General features: G+C 36.2%; 2 protein-coding genes across 2 annotated transcripts; one reads left to right on the top strand and one right to left on the bottom strand.

Annotated features, from left to right (window-relative positions):
- Positions 1 to 527: 527 nt before the first annotated feature.
- On the bottom strand, positions 528 to 8,386 carry LOC138336800 (uncharacterized). Its single transcript, XM_069286367.1, has 6 exons — positions 8,276 to 8,386; positions 7,761 to 7,889; positions 5,632 to 5,714; positions 4,875 to 4,992; positions 2,310 to 2,446; positions 528 to 1,482 (listed from the first exon to the last, which is right to left on the bottom strand). Exons 1-6 carry the CDS (start codon positions 8,334 to 8,336, stop codon positions 1,291 to 1,293), a joined length of 720 nt encoding a protein of 239 aa, XP_069142468.1. The 5' UTR covers positions 8,337 to 8,386; the 3' UTR covers positions 528 to 1,290.
- Positions 8,387 to 13,582: 5,196 nt separating this feature from the next.
- Positions 13,583 to 15,338, top strand: LOC138336948 (uncharacterized). The gene has a single exon (XM_069286586.1). The coding sequence runs from the start codon at positions 14,050 to 14,052 to the stop codon at positions 15,112 to 15,114; it is 1,065 nt and encodes a 354-aa protein (XP_069142687.1). The 5' UTR covers positions 13,583 to 14,049; the 3' UTR covers positions 15,115 to 15,338.
- Positions 15,339 to 17,702: the final 2,364 nt, after the last annotated feature.

Genomic DNA, 17,702 nt, shown 5'->3' with positions numbered 1-17,702 from the left:
CCTAATGTCTCCCTTGTCATTGCATCACTTTTGGCGTTCAGTTGAGCGCTTGCCGGTCTGAGGTAGGATCTGGGTTCTGTTCCCCGGCAGAGACTCGCCAAAGTCTATAAAAGCTGGAGGCCGTCCTTACACGACCCTAGCTGTTAATAGAAGTGTCTTCTTCTTATAGTGAATCTCTTAGCCTTTTTGTCAGTTTTGAAGTGCTATCTTATTGAAGCATACACCGAACAAACAATGTCCACATGGTCATATTATACTGAAAACGAACAAACCAGTATGTTTTAAAGTTCGTCGCTAAACTGTTTCGTGAATAAAATGTCTGCTCTTTCACAGTAAAAATCGACATGATAAAAGGTTACTGCGAATATAATGGACAGAAATATTAAAATCCGATTGGACGACTTGTGATGGTTAGCACTCTGCAAACCTCAACAAGGCTGCAGCCTTGGACAACACTTACCTGGGTATTCCTGCTCTTCTAAGTTAACGAGCTGACGGTAACGACAACATCAATAAAACACAAATGAAACGGTATTAAATGCACTTTATTCTTCTGTATATACGGGCGAATTATAACATAAACGTACATTATGATCTCAATTAAATAGATGATTACATATTTGTAATTAGGATACTGCGCATTCAATAGCGTCAGCCAAGCAAAAATATGTGTTTGGTATATATTTGGTTTTGAAATAACCCATTTTTCTTATTAATTGGTCTTAGTCATTATGAAATGGGTGAATACATCACTGACTAACCAAACGCTTTAAATCTAAATTCGAATCGTGTTTAACCTCGTTTTGACTTTGTAAAGCAGCTTCAAAATATGAAAGACGTCGTCAAAACCTCTCGGACGGCGTAAGAATACATTTATATACTAAATCCGAGAGGAATCCTAATATCGACTGGCGGTACTATATCCAAACGCGGTTTTGATATAAATGAAATTTATCAGGATATTAAGTATAAATAAGCTATTTTGCCGAATGCTTTGTTACTCATTAATTAAAATATAGTTGAACGAATTTCTATTCAATCGATTTGGATTTCATTGATATTTTAGTACAATAATACTTTTACCGCAGCATCATTTTTTTGAATAACTGAAATTTTACAAAGATTGATTTTGATACTACTGCCATTGCATTCTTTACGTTAGATTAATTTCCTGAAGGCGCAGTATCTTTATGTTTCTGGTTATATAATGACCTTTATTTTAATACTATTATTAAAATCCTTCTGGATAATGTTAGTGTTCCGTTTATACTTTTAGAGAGTCGGCCTGCTCTATTCCTCCGCACCTTCTTCAACCATCGTACCCTCCTCACAGTCCAGTCCTGGTATTTTTTGTGGGAGTTTGCCCCAGGAACACTGACCATTGTCCGAGTCGTAATAACACCTCTCATACATATGACAATAGGTGCCATAATAGAAGTCACAATAACCTGGGTCATTTTTCGGAGTTTCTCCAAAATTTATCTGTAATAATAAGGGTTGTTTTTTTACAACAAAAGAGACCTGATATAGATTATCTAATGTCAATATAAGGATTAGACATGAAGGTATACTGAACCACCGCTTGTTTTCACGGGTCAACATTTCGCAATTAAAAGTCAAAAAAGGAAATTTAATTTTAGCGTTTAGCGGCTTCAAATTTTCGCGATCTGGCTTTAATGCTATGCTTGTATCAAGTAATTCTCATATTTTATATAAGAGCATAAGTCCCGTAAAATCGCGGAAATATCAACGAAAATTCCCGGCTGTACGGTATCGTGTTCATATTTGGTAGTTTATCACCCAACCACATGCTATTTAACAACATACATATATAATTCAATTACGTATTCGAATACTGTATATTGGGTATATTTCGCGTGGGTTTATTTTCGAAATATTCGCGGTTTTCGTGAAATCTACTAATTTTATTACTGTTATGCAAAAATGCTAATATTGTATATCGAGGAATCGGTGGACCGCACAACAATTAAAACCCCGCGAATTTAAAGCGATATACTGTATAATGAGACTTAAAATAGAAAGTAGAAGACTGATATATTTATACCATATATATAAAAAAAACAAATATATGTTCAATAACATCAACAACAGGACATACACAATGAGAACAAAAGGATAAAAAAAGGCAATAGCAAACAGAACCCTAATTAATGACACATTTTTAAGTCACAACTAATAAAAGTAGTGTTAAGTCACAACCTAAAATGTAAAATGGGTTGCCATGACAACAATAGAATGCCAACTGTATTCCGAAACGCTGAAAACATTAGATATTAAAGTTGCATCACCTGGCACTTCTTGCATCTCCAAGATGGTCTGAAGGTATCATCTGCAACACTCCATTCGTAAACACTCTCTGGTAACGGCAATTCATTCCACTCCTTTACATAGCTCTGGCAGATATCAATGGGCAGGTAGTCGTTTGCTGTTAATTTTGAGATACCATTATTTAAATAAACAAGTACTCTCTTGCGTAATATAAATGATGAATTTATAGCATAAATAACAAATAAAACTAACAAGCTTACACTAAGTGGTGCAAGCAACACACGTCCCCTGCCGTCAATTATAGTTTCTAATCTTTGGCAAGTTATTATTGCTTAGTTATGCTCTCATTGTATGAAGTTTGAACAAATTATCTTGAAATGTTCTCAGCTTATCTTCTGAAAACTAATAGTTTATGTAAGAATCTATTTTTAGCAACAGTGACCTTTGTAGTTGACCTTTTGACCCCAAAGTAAAGTTACCATTGTATGAAGTTTGATGTGTTCTCAAGTTATCGTCCGTAAACTAAACTTGTTGAAGCAATCTATGTTTAGTAACAGTGACCTTTGTTGTCCTTATGACCCAAAATTCAATCCCAAACTTTATTTTTATTATATGCCATCATTGTATGAACTTGTAACAAATTCTGTTGAAGTGTTCTCAAGTTATCATCTGGAAACTAATATTTTGTGTAAGAATCTGTTTCTAGTCAGTGACGTTTGTAGTTGACCTTTTGACCTCATATTCAATCCACAGCTGTATTAATCTATATGCTACCAATCCGGACAGACAGACGGGAACAAACACTATAGTCCCTCCGGTTTCATCGGCAGGGGAATAATAAACATATAACCTACAGGTACTTACCGAGACAATTAAGTGACGTTAATTCTACCTCATAACCACAAAGCAATGTTGTGCATAAAACTACAGTTATGAAAGTAAAAGGTATTGCGAAATTCAACTGTATTGTAAACTATTTTAATTGTTATCGTTGAAATTCCTTATATTATATGTAGCGGGATTGGACTCGGTCGATCATCGATGACCAGGTAGCTCAGCCGGTAGAGCACTCGGCTAGTGTCCAGAGGGTGCCGGGTTCGAATCCCAGTATGGCCGCTGCATTTTAACCTCTCCCGTTACATAGATCTATACGATCAAGAAGGTACATCGTGTAATCTTATAAATACTCGTATAGGCGATCCGATTCCGTATTATATAGCTAGCCACCTGGGATCCTCTTTTATCGGAGTTAAGTTGCTTTGCAGACAAGATAGTGCATCTTAAAAGGTTGATACTAAAGTGAGAGTGATTTTAATAACTATATGTTATACATAAAGTGCCAGTTCGACCTACAGGACAGTACCTAATACGAATTATTTGTAATGGTGGCGATCGAGCTATTTATCGCATTGTGTACATTGACCACCGCACGTAGCCATTTTTGCTGGCAGGTCACAGTTAACACAAGTACGCCAGCTTCCATTAGAACCAATACATTGCTCATATAAACCTAAATGATATCAATGTCAGGTAATATCAACTATGCAGCTAGTTTCATCTCTATATCTCATAACAGTTTTTGCAACGCCTGCAACACAACGGCGACACTGCAGCATGCTGGGATGAAGGGCTACCAAGTTTGATCATATAAATGACCTTGACCTTCATTCAAGGCCACAGGGGTCAATTAGGCTAAAAATCTTTTAAACAACTTCTTCAGATTAATTGGGAAGCCTAGAGACCTGATATTGGGCCTGTGACATGCTGGGATGTAGAGCTACCAAGTTTGTTTAAATGAATAACCTTGACCTTCATTCAAGATCACAGGGGTCAAAATAGCTAATATCTTTAAATGACTTCTTGTGAATAACTAAGAGGCCTAGAGACCTGATATTGAGCCTGTTACATGCTGGAATGAAGGACTACCAAGTTTGTTCACATGAATAACCTTGATCTTCAATCAAAGTCACAGGGGTCAAATAGGCTAAAATCTTTTTAAACGACTATGTTGTATTGTGCTAATAGTCAAATGACCGTTAAGGCCCAAGGGCCTCTTGTTATTAATGAGATCTCCGATGGGTTCGATAATGGTCAAAATCAGGCAATATTTGCATGAGTTACGGGACTTAAAAATCGTCAAAACAGATAAATCCATGGTTTCCGCTCGATAACTTAAATATTTATTCTACAATTTCAACCAAATTTCCTAAATTGTTTTCTATCAATAAGATCTCGGATAAGTTAAATAATAGTCGAAATCCGTCAATATTTGCAAGAGTCACGGAACTTTAAAATCGTCAAAACAGATAAATCCATGGTTTCCGCTCGATAACTTTAGTATTTATTGTCTGATTTCAACCAAATTTGGTTTATTGCTTAATATCAATGAGTTCTTAGATAGGTTCGATACTGGTCAAAATCCATCAATATATGCAAGAGTTACGAGACTTGATAACTTCATCTAATTATCAATAATATTTTCAACTGTAAATAACTTTTTTTGTGATGCTGTGCAGGCGACACATCCACTTCCGTGGAACTCTTGTAATAGTTATTTCTGGAAAAAGGATTGATAACATACGTACTTTTACCGCTTGTTATGAAATATTCCTTTTCTGGTTCCAATCCCGTGATTCCATTTTGCATGGATCCCTTCGTAGTTAGATTTACCACAGCAGATGTACTCAGAAAAGAATTTCTATTCTAAAAATATAAAACATCTTTTAATTACATTAATCATATGATGAAATGAAATACAAAAGGCCTATGAGTCTTATGGGTCACCTGGGTTAGGATACAAAAACGACAGACATATAAACACTTGCATTGGCCCATCATTGTTTGTTAGAGTTTTACGGCCCATTGACAACTAAGGTCATTTAGGACCAAAATAAGGATAAGAAAAAGTCATGTTTCGGGAGGCTGCGGTATATTTGCGTTGTGTTTTCTTGGCTGGTTAGCCCGTTGTCAGTAAAATGTGACCGTGTGGGGGTGTGGTGCTTGGTGTCTTCGGTGGAATACTTCAGTGATACAGCACTATACTTAAACAAACAAATGTAATTGCTGAACACTTACCATATATGGTGACAATGAAGTATGCCTTCTACAAATAAAAGACTATACTCCCAGCAAGTAACGCTATATTGTCAATGGGAAATCCAGTTGCTAAGCAGGAGAAAAAACTATTTCAAAGAAGATGTTATGAAGAAGAAAGTCAGCAAGAAAGGAGAGAAATAAGACTACAATTTACGCTTTTATATCATGGAACGGAGGTAGCAGGTACAATGCTGATATTGAAATACTACTAAAAGTTAACTAAAATATATACCACATTATCCTTACCTTGATGATCTCCAACACATTGGTTAGATACGAATAACCAATTTCTTCATTCCCTTGCTTACTTATGATTTTTCCTTTGAATACTAAAAACGAGAAATAAGACATTACTAGTAAGGATGCTTCTTGTGCATTGCAGAGCAACAGTGAATAATAACTGATTCAAATTGTATGTTGACTTGTGTTATACGCCCGGTATATATGTGTGTATTATGTGAGCTATTTTAGAAAGAGTTTTAGTTGACTGCATTCCTATTAACAGCCAGGGTCATTTAAAGTTGTATTTCTTGTAAATTTCATCATCACAAACTTTCATAAAACATACAATGTGTGAATATGAATGCTTTTATATGATGGTTCAGATCCATGGAAACACCAATATACTATTGACATAGCGGTAAATGTCGCATGAAATATCACACGTTTTGAAAGAACCGCCACAGTCAACGCCATTTTTCAAATTTTCGGGTAATATCGGAAAACCGAATTGCATCACGTGACCGACATCGGCGATACCCGTATAGATCGGAACCTCCCGAGCCGTATCACCTGCTTAATATCGGCAATATCAGATACAGTACAGATCGGAATAGATCGTAACAGTTCGGATACTTCAGAGCTGTTTTAAACGTGTACACGTTAAAAAGAATTTTTACTTTTATAATTAAAAATACTTCCAGTCGGATTTGTTTGTTTGATTACTTAACGTCCTATTAACAGTGGTCATGCAAGGAAGTATGAATGCGGTGTAAGTCTGTATGACCTCGGACAGACGGAGAAAAATGTAAAGAGTTTTCACTATGACAAAAAGAGCGAAAGTGATAGACCATATAACTTTAAAGGCTCACTACCTTTCCGAAACGGCTTTTAATTTTTAAAATGGGAATGTAAAACAAGATCGATAATTTTGTAGAGTCTTAAAACTTATTAACTTACCGTTAATACTACATTTATCATCACCTTCTGAACGATTTGATTAAAATAAATAAAATGTTTATTTTCATAACGCGGGTCGTCTTATGTTTCCCGCCGTCGTCGTAAATACCGCGCGGTAGTTGACTGTCACTGCGCCAGACGGCAAAACAGCGAATGATTCTCCACTGTTTTCATATATTACGCAGGAAATCTTGCATATGTTTGGTGTCGTAACCTTAATTTAGGTCATCGTTATGCATTTTCTGATGTTATTAATGTTTTTTAAGAAACCTTTATATTTTGTTCCGGAAAGGTAATGGGCCATTAAGGATGACCTTAGGTTAGGATGCCTTATTGAAGCTTACAGCCAGAGACAGAAAAGGTGTTGACATGACGTATTAAAGTTTAACATTTGATTTCTAGCCCTTATCTGTTAACCGCTAACTGTTTATATATGTCCAATATGTCATTTTGTGGTACTATTATAATACTTTTATCACACAACTGGCCAGTTCAGCCATGCCATAGATATCGTAAGACAAATGTGTTGTAACAGTATCATGACAGCACATACAGATTTGACGTCAAAATCTATATATGACGTCGCATGATTGTCTCCGTAGACGGGAACGTCACATCCGAGACGGATTTCTTCTGTTTTATATAGAGACGAAAGGAAAATTTTTCCATTATATTTCTATTAATAAGAGGCACATGGGCCTAAATGTTCACCTGATATTTTATATAATTATTTATGTCATTTACTAGCCAACTGATGTCTTATGTTTATGAAATAGGAACCTATATCATACAAAGTTTCATACACTCGGTGCATATTTACTCACGTTATCATGTTCACAAGGTGCAATAATTACAATCGAATCAAACTGATTTTCAAACTCGTCCGAGATCTTTTGAACGTTAGTCTACATACAAAGTTTCATTAAGCTCAGTTCATATTTACTCAAGTTATCGCGTTCACAATGTAATGTGAACGGACGACGCACTACGACGGACAAAGGACTATCGCAATAGGTCACCATGACCTATGATCAGCTGATCTAATAAAAGTTGTGATAAATAGAATCTTACACTCGTGACTTTGAAATATGAAATTACTAAATGAATTCAAAAATGTGATATGCCAAGAGCCTAAAATTTCATTTTACATAGCTACTCTGAAATACTCTCTTTATCGATATTTTATAATTACTTACCTAATTTTTGGTTACACATTGCCGTTTGAGGATGCAGAACAGCAGGAACGCACTCGCTATGGGTCAACTGTGCCAGGCTAAGTACCAGTGCAAGGGCGAATAGATTCACCATGGTGATTACAGGTAAACCTAAAACATTCACATACGTAGTTAGCCAACTGTTAGTCAGTTCTCGAAACCCATGTAAGAGAGTTGGAATGTACTGTCTGCAGGTCGTCGTTATATCGTTGGCTTCATTTTGTTTTTATTCCTGAAACTAAAGCTTCTTTTTCTTTTATCTTTAAATAGAAACCTTATCCCTAAGCATTTAAATAGATCTGTAAATGTTCAGACAAAAGACAATATACTAAATTGCCTTACCTGGAAAAGCAAAGCAAACGAACTGTCAAAATAAGAGCCATTTAAATGAATGCATCAATCTCGGGGAAATAAACTTTGAACAATTAAATCACTTTCCGGTATACCTCATACAAGGTCGAAAAATGTTTACCAATATAACATGAACATCAACTTACCAACACTTGTAGAAGAGGCGGGGGGTCTTGTGGCGAAGATGGGTAAGGAACACCGTACCATGGGTTTAAATAGCGACCACTCTTTAACAGGTGGCACAACAATTAATTGTTTTTCATAAAACACACCATTAACATGCAGTTTGAAACAAGTTCACGGCAAGTTTAAGCGTTTTTTGTTTGTTTGTTCTAAATCACTGGTCGTCGACAAAGTTCGCAACCCTTGATTCCATTAATTAAATATACAGCTCATATGTACTAATTTCCTTCCTATTTTGGTGTATCGAATACATGTGTATCTCTTTGGTAAGTACCGATTGTTTCAGATTAAAGGACATCAAAACGCTGATTATGTGTCAGATAAGTAATATCACCACAGTTGATAATGACAGCACCAGCTGTTGGATGTGTTTTATTGAAGGCGAGATCGAATGGATATCGCGTTCACTTAATAAATAAACCTGTAAAATAACGAACCAGCTCGTGAGTAAAGTGATAACTGAAGTATCTAATAAACATCGGAAGATGGTAATTAAAAAGTATAATTTGAAGTAGAACCAGAGGGAATTAACTAAACAAAAAACAGGCAGACTCCAATTCTAAGCATGTGATTTTCACAAAAGATAATCATAACACGTTTCTATAAAATTTTGTTTATTTTTTTTTTATTATTTTAACGTCCTATTAACAGCCAGGGTCATGTAAGGACGGCCTGCCATGTATGCAGTGTGTAGCGTGTGTGAAGTGCGAGGTGCGTGTTTTGGGAGACTGCGGTATGTTCGTGTTGTGTCTTCTTGTATAGTGAAACTGTTGCCCTTTTTATAGTGCTGTATCACTGAAGCATGCTGCCGAAGACACTATAAAAATACGGCTAATCAATCGCTGTGAAAGATGTTGATCAAAACAAATTTAACATTAAACTGATATTGAATATTTATATAACAATGTACCTATACGAACACACAGCCGCTACATTTCTCTCGAATTATTCATTGACTTAAAGATGCTCCACTGCTGACAAATGCTATTTTTTCACTATTAAAAACAGGACCAGACGATTTAGTATTTTTCTTCAGTTACAAATGTTACTTACTTTACACCATTACCACCATTGAAAAGTTTGAAAGTTTGAGTTTCATATTTTACGTCAAGTTAAGAATATAAAAAAAAATATTTAATTGCATCCCGAAAAAATTTCGTGGCACTATATCCTATATCCTTTGGACGGCCGTAACGTATTTATGCGTAATTATTCATTTGCCCCATTTCATGCACCCTTCTGGAGCCCCATTTCATGCACCCTTCTGGAGCCCCACTGAGACCGTTGAAAACTAAATACTAGTTTTTTGAAAAGAAGATGTTCATCCCTATATAGCATGACAACATCGTTTCGATCATTGCATTAGTGACGTCACAAATCACCTTTGAACATGCCCAAATAAGTAAAAAATTTAGGTCTGAAATCCGGATTTTAGTGTGTGCCCGGAAACCTGTCGTTGTGAGCTTAATCATCAAGATACATACATGCAGATGGTCTTAAACGATAGAAGAGATATCAAAGTAAGAGAAAATAGAGAGAAAGGGAAAAAAGCGATAGAAGAGATATCAAAGTAAGAGAAAATAGAGAGAAAGGGAAAAGGAAGGGGAAAATAGCACCAATTAAAAAAAAAACAAGTCCCACGCGCAGGTTTCTGCCTCCCATGACCCGTGCGTGGTGACCTTAAGGGGACATCCGGTGACTGTTTTTGCTTGTTTTTAGTGTGTACTGTTTGTTATCATCGTGAAAACGGCATCAAACCGAAATCTAGATGCAAACTGCTTTCATAGATGGCATTTGTTATAACCTACTATCAAAATTGAGTCAAGTTCGAATCCTGCCGGTCGTCGAAAGGATATGGAATGGAGTACTGATTGGTCATGCACCAAAGGTAAAATAAATATTTTTTTGTGTTAATTAGAAATATATATATACGATTAAACACCAATTATTGTTCAAATGATGAATATCATTTATGCTCTGCCGGCGGTGGAGCATCTTTAAGCATTGAGGTTGTGATATTTTAATTTCATATGGGTAATATGGAATAACTTGTTGAAACCTGTGTAAATCAGCGTAGTGCCTTGCTTTGGTTTGGTCAATTATATTCAACGCAAGCACGACCTCCCATGTGTGTGATTTGTTAATGTCTGCATGTTTTGGTCTATTTGTGGTATATTTCTTTGTAATTGTGGATCTCTTGCCCTTTTTACAGTGCTATTTCACTTCAAGCATGCCGCCGATGGCTTGTTTGTTTGATTAATTTACGTCCTATTAACAGCTAGGGTCATGTGAGGACGGCCTCCCATGTATGCGGTGTGTTGTGTGTATGTTGTGCGACGTGTGTGTTTTGGGAGACTGCAGTAAATTCTTGTTGTGTCTTCTTGTATAGTGGAACTGTTGCCCTTTTTATAGTGCTATATCACTGAAGCATGCCGCCGAAGACACCACATTATACTGGCAACTGAAAAATCAGTTCTCTTACTACCGTTAATGCCAAGCAGAAGCTAAGACTTTGTTGTGTCTCGGTCAGGGGACAGAACCAAATCCTTTCTGAAAGGGGCGAGCGCTCGACTGAGAGTAAAAAGTTAGACAAGACGTTAGAAAGAACAGAAAATTACATCCCGAAAATATCCCGCATGTGCCAATTATGTTCACTATGACGTCATCAACATGCAGTTTCCCGCCATTTTTCACAAAAATCCTTGAAAAATCTTACTTTTTGAGTGGTTTTCTCTAAAAATGAATGTGGCCGCCTTTATGGAGCAGAAAGATATTTTCACACGTTGTGTATCGTGTATTTATGCATATCCATGCAAAATATAAAGTTGCTCCAAGGTGGCGGCCAAATCCATTTCAAGCCTTTTCTAACCTAAAGATGATGAATTTCTAGCAAAATTTGGCGAGAAGAGGAAAATCATCAATTGATGACGTCATAGGTGGGGCACATCGTATACATGGTTATAAAAAGTTATGTTTTGATGAATGGCAAGTATGAGAGTATTCATTGATGTGAAATTGATGTGGATCAGAGTTAATATTTTTCGGCCTGAAAGAAAATTAAGGCCAAATACTGGTCCTAACATATCTACTCCTTTAGTCGCCTTTTACGATCATGCAATAGGGGCAGCAGATACATTTCAAACACCCTATCTGCAGGGCCAACACTAAGCGGATTCTGACAAGTTTGCATTTTTTTTCGTAACCCAATGAAATATTTAAAACCATTTGAGAATATAAAATACGTTTTAATGTAGGATTCCATTGATTTTTCAAGAATAGATTTTTTTCCAAATGGTTTGTTTATTCATAGTGGTATGAAAAAAATTATTGGTCGACCAGCTAGTCAAATTAAGTTCGGTATATCATGTATATGAAATAAATATAATTGTATAAAATTGCCGGATTGGTACCACTATCCACCAACCTTTGTAACTTTTTAGCCATCCTTTGTCGTGTTATTAGGGATACGTATAGTATACGCATATGACATGTACGTAATAGATGGGGAGCGACCATTATACTCATTATATTTCATATTTTCTATTTTTCGTGTTTTGAATATTGAATTCAAATCAAACTCGTACTATCGTAAATTGCATGCTAGAAGTATAATACTCTTTAGCATGTCAATAAACATATTATGATCTCAGGAAGACTACTCTCTCAATCCAATACGCACGACCATTGCGTGACTGCCGTGTATATTGTACCGGTGTCACAGTGTGTTCTGTGTGATACTTGGGATTATACGGTTAATATTATAGTTTCTTTTATTATTCACAATTGATTGATATTATGAGGTCAGAAGAGGAGATAATTACAATGTTATATACAATATGAATAAAAAAACGCAAAATAGAAAATATGGAAATGTTTTATGAATAATGGTCGCCTCCCTTTTACTATGTATCCGTTTACACCGCTTAATGCAAGTATCCCTATTACTTGTAAAGAAGATGCTTACTCCTTTTGAACATCTGGTCTGGTTCTTCTAAAAAATTAATATTTGGGTCACGTTTTTCCGTTAAATTTAGATAAATTAGATCAGAAAATGTACTCTGTAAATTATTATCTTGTATGAAAGTTATCGCCCTTCATAATTCTACACGGTTGCAAATGTGTATATTCGACATATAATAGTGAGTAACCTATGAGTGAAACTGATTGAGTCATTTCAAAACGGAACAATTCGAAAAGGTAGATTTAGTAACACGGGGTAGCGATAACGTTGCTTCTGATTATTAATTGATACAATTTACACTGAAAAGTTAACACAAGTCCATACTTCAGGCGTTAACTTTAGTGACCTTTTTGGGTGGGTCGTTTCTCGGTAACTACGAAACGATATATGTCACTGGTCTTATCTTACAACACGTAATAACACACATAGTACATCATTAAGTAGTCTTTACAATACAAACGTAGAAAAATGTCGGGCAAGCTTATGGATCGACACCATACTGCATATAAGTGGGTTGGATTAGCTATAGGATGTTTAGCCAAGTTTGTGTCGGGATCCTTATTTGTGTTCAATGCCTACGAAGATGCATTAAAAACCACATTTAATTTCACTGCAAAAGAAAGTAAGTCACTTAAATAGAACTAAGCAAAATAATTTTCAAAGCAAGTGTATTGATATGACATGAAATAATCGTATAGATCTGTATGTAAGACGTTGGTATGTCTTATGTTTTGACACCTCTCACAGTATGCCGAGTGCTGAGCAGGAGAGAAACCTACCAGTTTTAAAGACTATGGTGTGTCCCGGCCAGAGTACAGAACCAGGGCCTACCTTAAAGGGCGAGTACTCAACCGAAGGTCCAAAGTGGAGCGGTGTCAATAGAGACGTTCCTTAATGTTGGCAGCAGGTACACTTATGTTGCTACCACCTTTATATACATAAACTAAATTATGAAAATATCGGTGATTAGATAAATTGAAAATAAATCTGCTACATTAAATCATTTGTGTTCCTAAAATATGTTTTAGTCCAGCTGCAATCGTCCTTTTTAAATGTTGGTCTGGGGGTAGGATTTCTGCCTGGGATGTTTTACGACCGGTTTGGGCCCCAGTGGTGTTCCGTGGTCGGCCTGGTACTATCCCTAGCTGCCTATCTACTAATATGGAGCACCACAAAGTCTATCTCGTTCTATAGCTCACACAGCTGGCTGATGGCGCTCTATTTCTTCCTCTCTGGTGAGTTATTTTTTTTGAGTATCTTATATCGAATGTGGAGTCGACTATAAAACAAATGTATGTCATAGTAAATATATCGCTTCAAAATGCCATAGCAAAATGATGTTTTGCTGGAGTGAATAACTTATTTTCATTATTAACTCTATAATTACCAATATCATATCATAACCTCCATGAACGTATTTCATGTCATGTATTAAAGACGCATGTATATTTCATTGTTTCCCATGTAAAAAAGAAACGTTCATTCCGATATAAGTGCTACCATAGTGAAGTGTGCTGCAGAATGCACCAATCAAATCACTTTGCGCGAAGTAGGAGTAATGCATAGCATTGCCTGAAGATTGATAATCTGTATTCAACTAGAATTTTAGTGCTTGCTATCCTATAGTTTATCAAACACATTGCTATATTGTCATTCGCAGTTGAAAAGACGGATCATTTAGGTCATTACATTCCCTACTATGCGTATAGCAACATCAAATAGTTTTAATTTGATTGAAGAATATTGCAATAATTTTGTTTAACAGGCCTAGGATCGATGTTTACATACATGGTGGCACTCAACACCAATGCTATAAATTTCAACCCAAAACATAGAGGGAAAATCATAGGAATTCTGAACGCCTTCTTTGCCGGCAGTCCGTCAGTATTTTCAGCACTGTACTTCCATGTGATAGGAAAGGATAACCCAAAGAGTGTCGACAGTTTCTCCACATTGATGCTGGTGTTTGCTGTGAGTTTTGTTGTCATTGACATCCTGTGCATTGGGTTCTTACATGTGTTTCCAAACGAGGAACAACTCGGGAAGATATTTCCTGATGTAACGGAAAAGAACTCAGAAGCATCTGGTGTTCAAGCACACAATAACGGTTTCACTGAAGACAGTAATACCACCGATGCCGTCGCAACTTCGGATAACACACTTAAATACGTTACAGATTCGACAAACACTATTGTAAATGCAGAACCAGATGATGTTTCTATGATCAAGATACTCTTGAACGTTGACTACCAACTGTTGACCTGGGTGATTACATCGGCCTCTGTGGCTGGTTTGGTATTTACCATTGCTCTTACCCAAACTACATCGGCAATCGGTTTGGCCAGTCATAATGCAGACATTGTATTAATAATCCCAATCACAAACGGAGTCATTAGCGCTGCCGTCGGCATTATCTCCGATTACTTCAAACAAAGGCTGCCCCGTCTTGGCATATTCGTCGCGGGAAACTTTACTTTCGTTATTTGCCAGTGTTTGGTTGTAGGGCTAGCTGATGAATACCCAGTACTTGTCATTGCCACAGTATTCAATGGTATTGGGCAAGGTATATTGTGGTCAATAGCGCCCACTGTGATGAGTGAAATATTTAGCATCAAAAACCTTGGCCGCAACTGGGGTATCGCTCTGCTGGTATCCTCTTTGGTTGGATTTGCAGCCCAAGAGGCGTTCGGAGCGCTGTATGACGCGGGGATCTCCGTCCCTGGGGAGGTGTACTGTTATGGAATGAGTTGTGTCAGGGGAGGTCATGCTGTAACCCTGGGGATCACTGCGATGTCAATGGTTCTAGGGGTAATTTTGTACATACGCAGACGAAGAGGGTAGAAACAGTAATTTTGCGTATACCAGTCCATATAGAAAATACATATTATCGTTGTTTTTTTAATGCGCATTGCATATGAACTGGTATATTACCATAAACTCATAACCATTTTTTTTCTGGAAAAAATTCCTGTATTAACATCTTAAGCATATCAACTATAAATTGGGAATAACTGGAGAAGTAGAGCATAGAAAACCTAATATCGTATTTTTTACGTTAAAACGTGATGAAGCATTTATATTAAACGTTATTAATACTAACATGTTTTCGTAGTTTATATGATAATTATATTGTAAAACAAATTAAAAACCAATAATTAATCAGACTTCTTATTAAGACGGAGGAATATCAGGGAAATTCATTGCTGCTGTCAGTGACTGGCATATTCCGTCTTTATCAAATTATCTTACTTTTAAATGTACATGGATTTTCAAGACGGACGATATCAACAAGAATTCCACGGAAGGGGATGTGTTGCCTGCATTACAGTTTAAAACATGACAAAACTAGTTATTTACAGTTGAAAATATTGTTAATAAGTAAGTGAAGTTATAAAGGACCGTAACTCTTGTAAATATTGACGGATTTTGACCAGTATCAAACCAATGGAAGATCTCATTAATATAAAGCAATATAAATAATTTGGTCGAAATCTAATAAAAAATACAAAAGTTATTGAGCGAAAACCTATTAGTGATCTGTTTTGATGATTTAAACTCCCGTAACTCATGCAAATATTGATGGATATTGATCAGTATCGAACTCATCCGAGATCTCATTGATATAAACCAATACTCCAAGTTTGGTTGAAATCAGACAATAAATACTTAAGTTATCGCACGGAAACCATTTTCCGGACGCCGCCGACACCGATGACGACATAGTGATACCTATGTGTCGCACTTGCATTGCAGGCGACACAAAAACAACCTGATCATCTAAATATTTCAAGAAATTAGATTCAGAGAGTGAAAATGAAAATCGAACAAACCGTAATGAAATAATCGCTGATACACGTCTGTTTTCAGTATGCTAACATTTTTGCACGCGACTTACAATGTACAAAGCACAGGTTTATACGACCAGTTACTTCATTCTGTCGTACAGTAGCCGTTTTATCCGATACCATGCGCAGTGGTAATAACCGATCGCCAGGTATAAAATAGCCATGCCTCGTGCTCGCAAACGCACGTGTATCTATTCAATGTCTGAGCAAATATCGTAGTACACATACATGAAATACAAAATGCAAAGCCCCGTACGGTTTCATTGACAGCTGGCGATACGTCAATTAGAGCGGCAGTTAATACTTTGATATTTATATTTTGCTCATTTGTATTGTATGCATATAAATGCATGTTTGAAGAGTCGTAAATATGGAGTGTTTATTTTGTAAAACCTGTGTTACGAGAATGAATATCTAAAACAACGAATAGCGGAATACCTGTTCTATAATCCCCTAGGATCGTTAACGTTTACCTGGTGAGCCTTAATGTACGCTCTATTAACAGCTCGGATCATATAACGACGATCTCGTATGTATGCAATGTGTTTTCTGTAAATGTCTGCATCTTTAAGGAAGCATCCGATCGAACGTCATGTAGGATATGTTTAATAGGCAAACGTATTAACGTGTTATATTTATATATTTTCAAACATGTATTTTTTGTTTAAACTGATCAAAACTAGTTGAATATACATCTAATAGGACTATTGATGTTAATTTTGAATCTTTAACACTCAACATGTACTGATATCATATTATTTTTACATTAAACTACTGAAGGGCTATATTTTACCCAAACGTTGAATGTGCTATTATGTTGGGAAAAGGACTTCATACTTTAACATCATAATTGTAAAATGATGACATTCCAGTTAAGAGATATTTATCACCTCAAGGTCAGAGAGTTTAACGCTCTAAAATAACCTTTACCTTCACCTTCGGATTATCTTTTTATCAGGTTCACGTGATTCACAATACAGATACACAACTCAGTGGATATCTTTATCGTAACCTAACATGTGTTCCCTGTCCTACTTTCTAGGTATGCAATTAAAAATAAATACTTTACAGTTGTTAAATTTCGCGGGTGTAAATTTCCCGGTTTACTGATTACTGGTTAAAATTTGAAAGCGTCATTCATACAAAGGCTGTGATATGTAAATCTATTTAAATGATAAAATTTTCCGAGGTATTAAATTTCGCGAATTTGGATGGATCCGCGAATTTAGCGAAAAATTAAAACCCCAGTGAATATTACCATTTATACAGTACGCTATTTTAAAAAGAAGCACAGATAAATATTTCTTACTGAACTGTATCAAATTGGAGATCTGTTAAACTTATATTTTTTGCTAAATTCGTTGCACTGTGACAAACAAGAATCTAAACAAATTTGACAATACATTAGAGTTTATTAGCATATGGCATATTACAACTACCAGTATATCACGTAAAAATGTTCAATGCGTGTAGTCAGTCTTGCCTTGTACAAGGAGGAAAACGAAAGACTTAATTGCAGTTACATGCGGCAACCCCGACGGCTGGATAAAATGAAACTGACATCTATGTCACCAGTAAGCCCGT

The sequence above is a fragment of the Argopecten irradians genome, chromosome 12, assembly GCF_041381155.1.
Source record: "Argopecten irradians isolate NY chromosome 12, Ai_NY, whole genome shotgun sequence".
Taxonomy (NCBI): Eukaryota; Metazoa; Mollusca; class Bivalvia; order Pectinida; family Pectinidae; genus Argopecten; species Argopecten irradians.
Note: the sequence above shows the minus strand (reverse complement) of the source record. Positions and strands in the feature narration are given on the sequence as shown.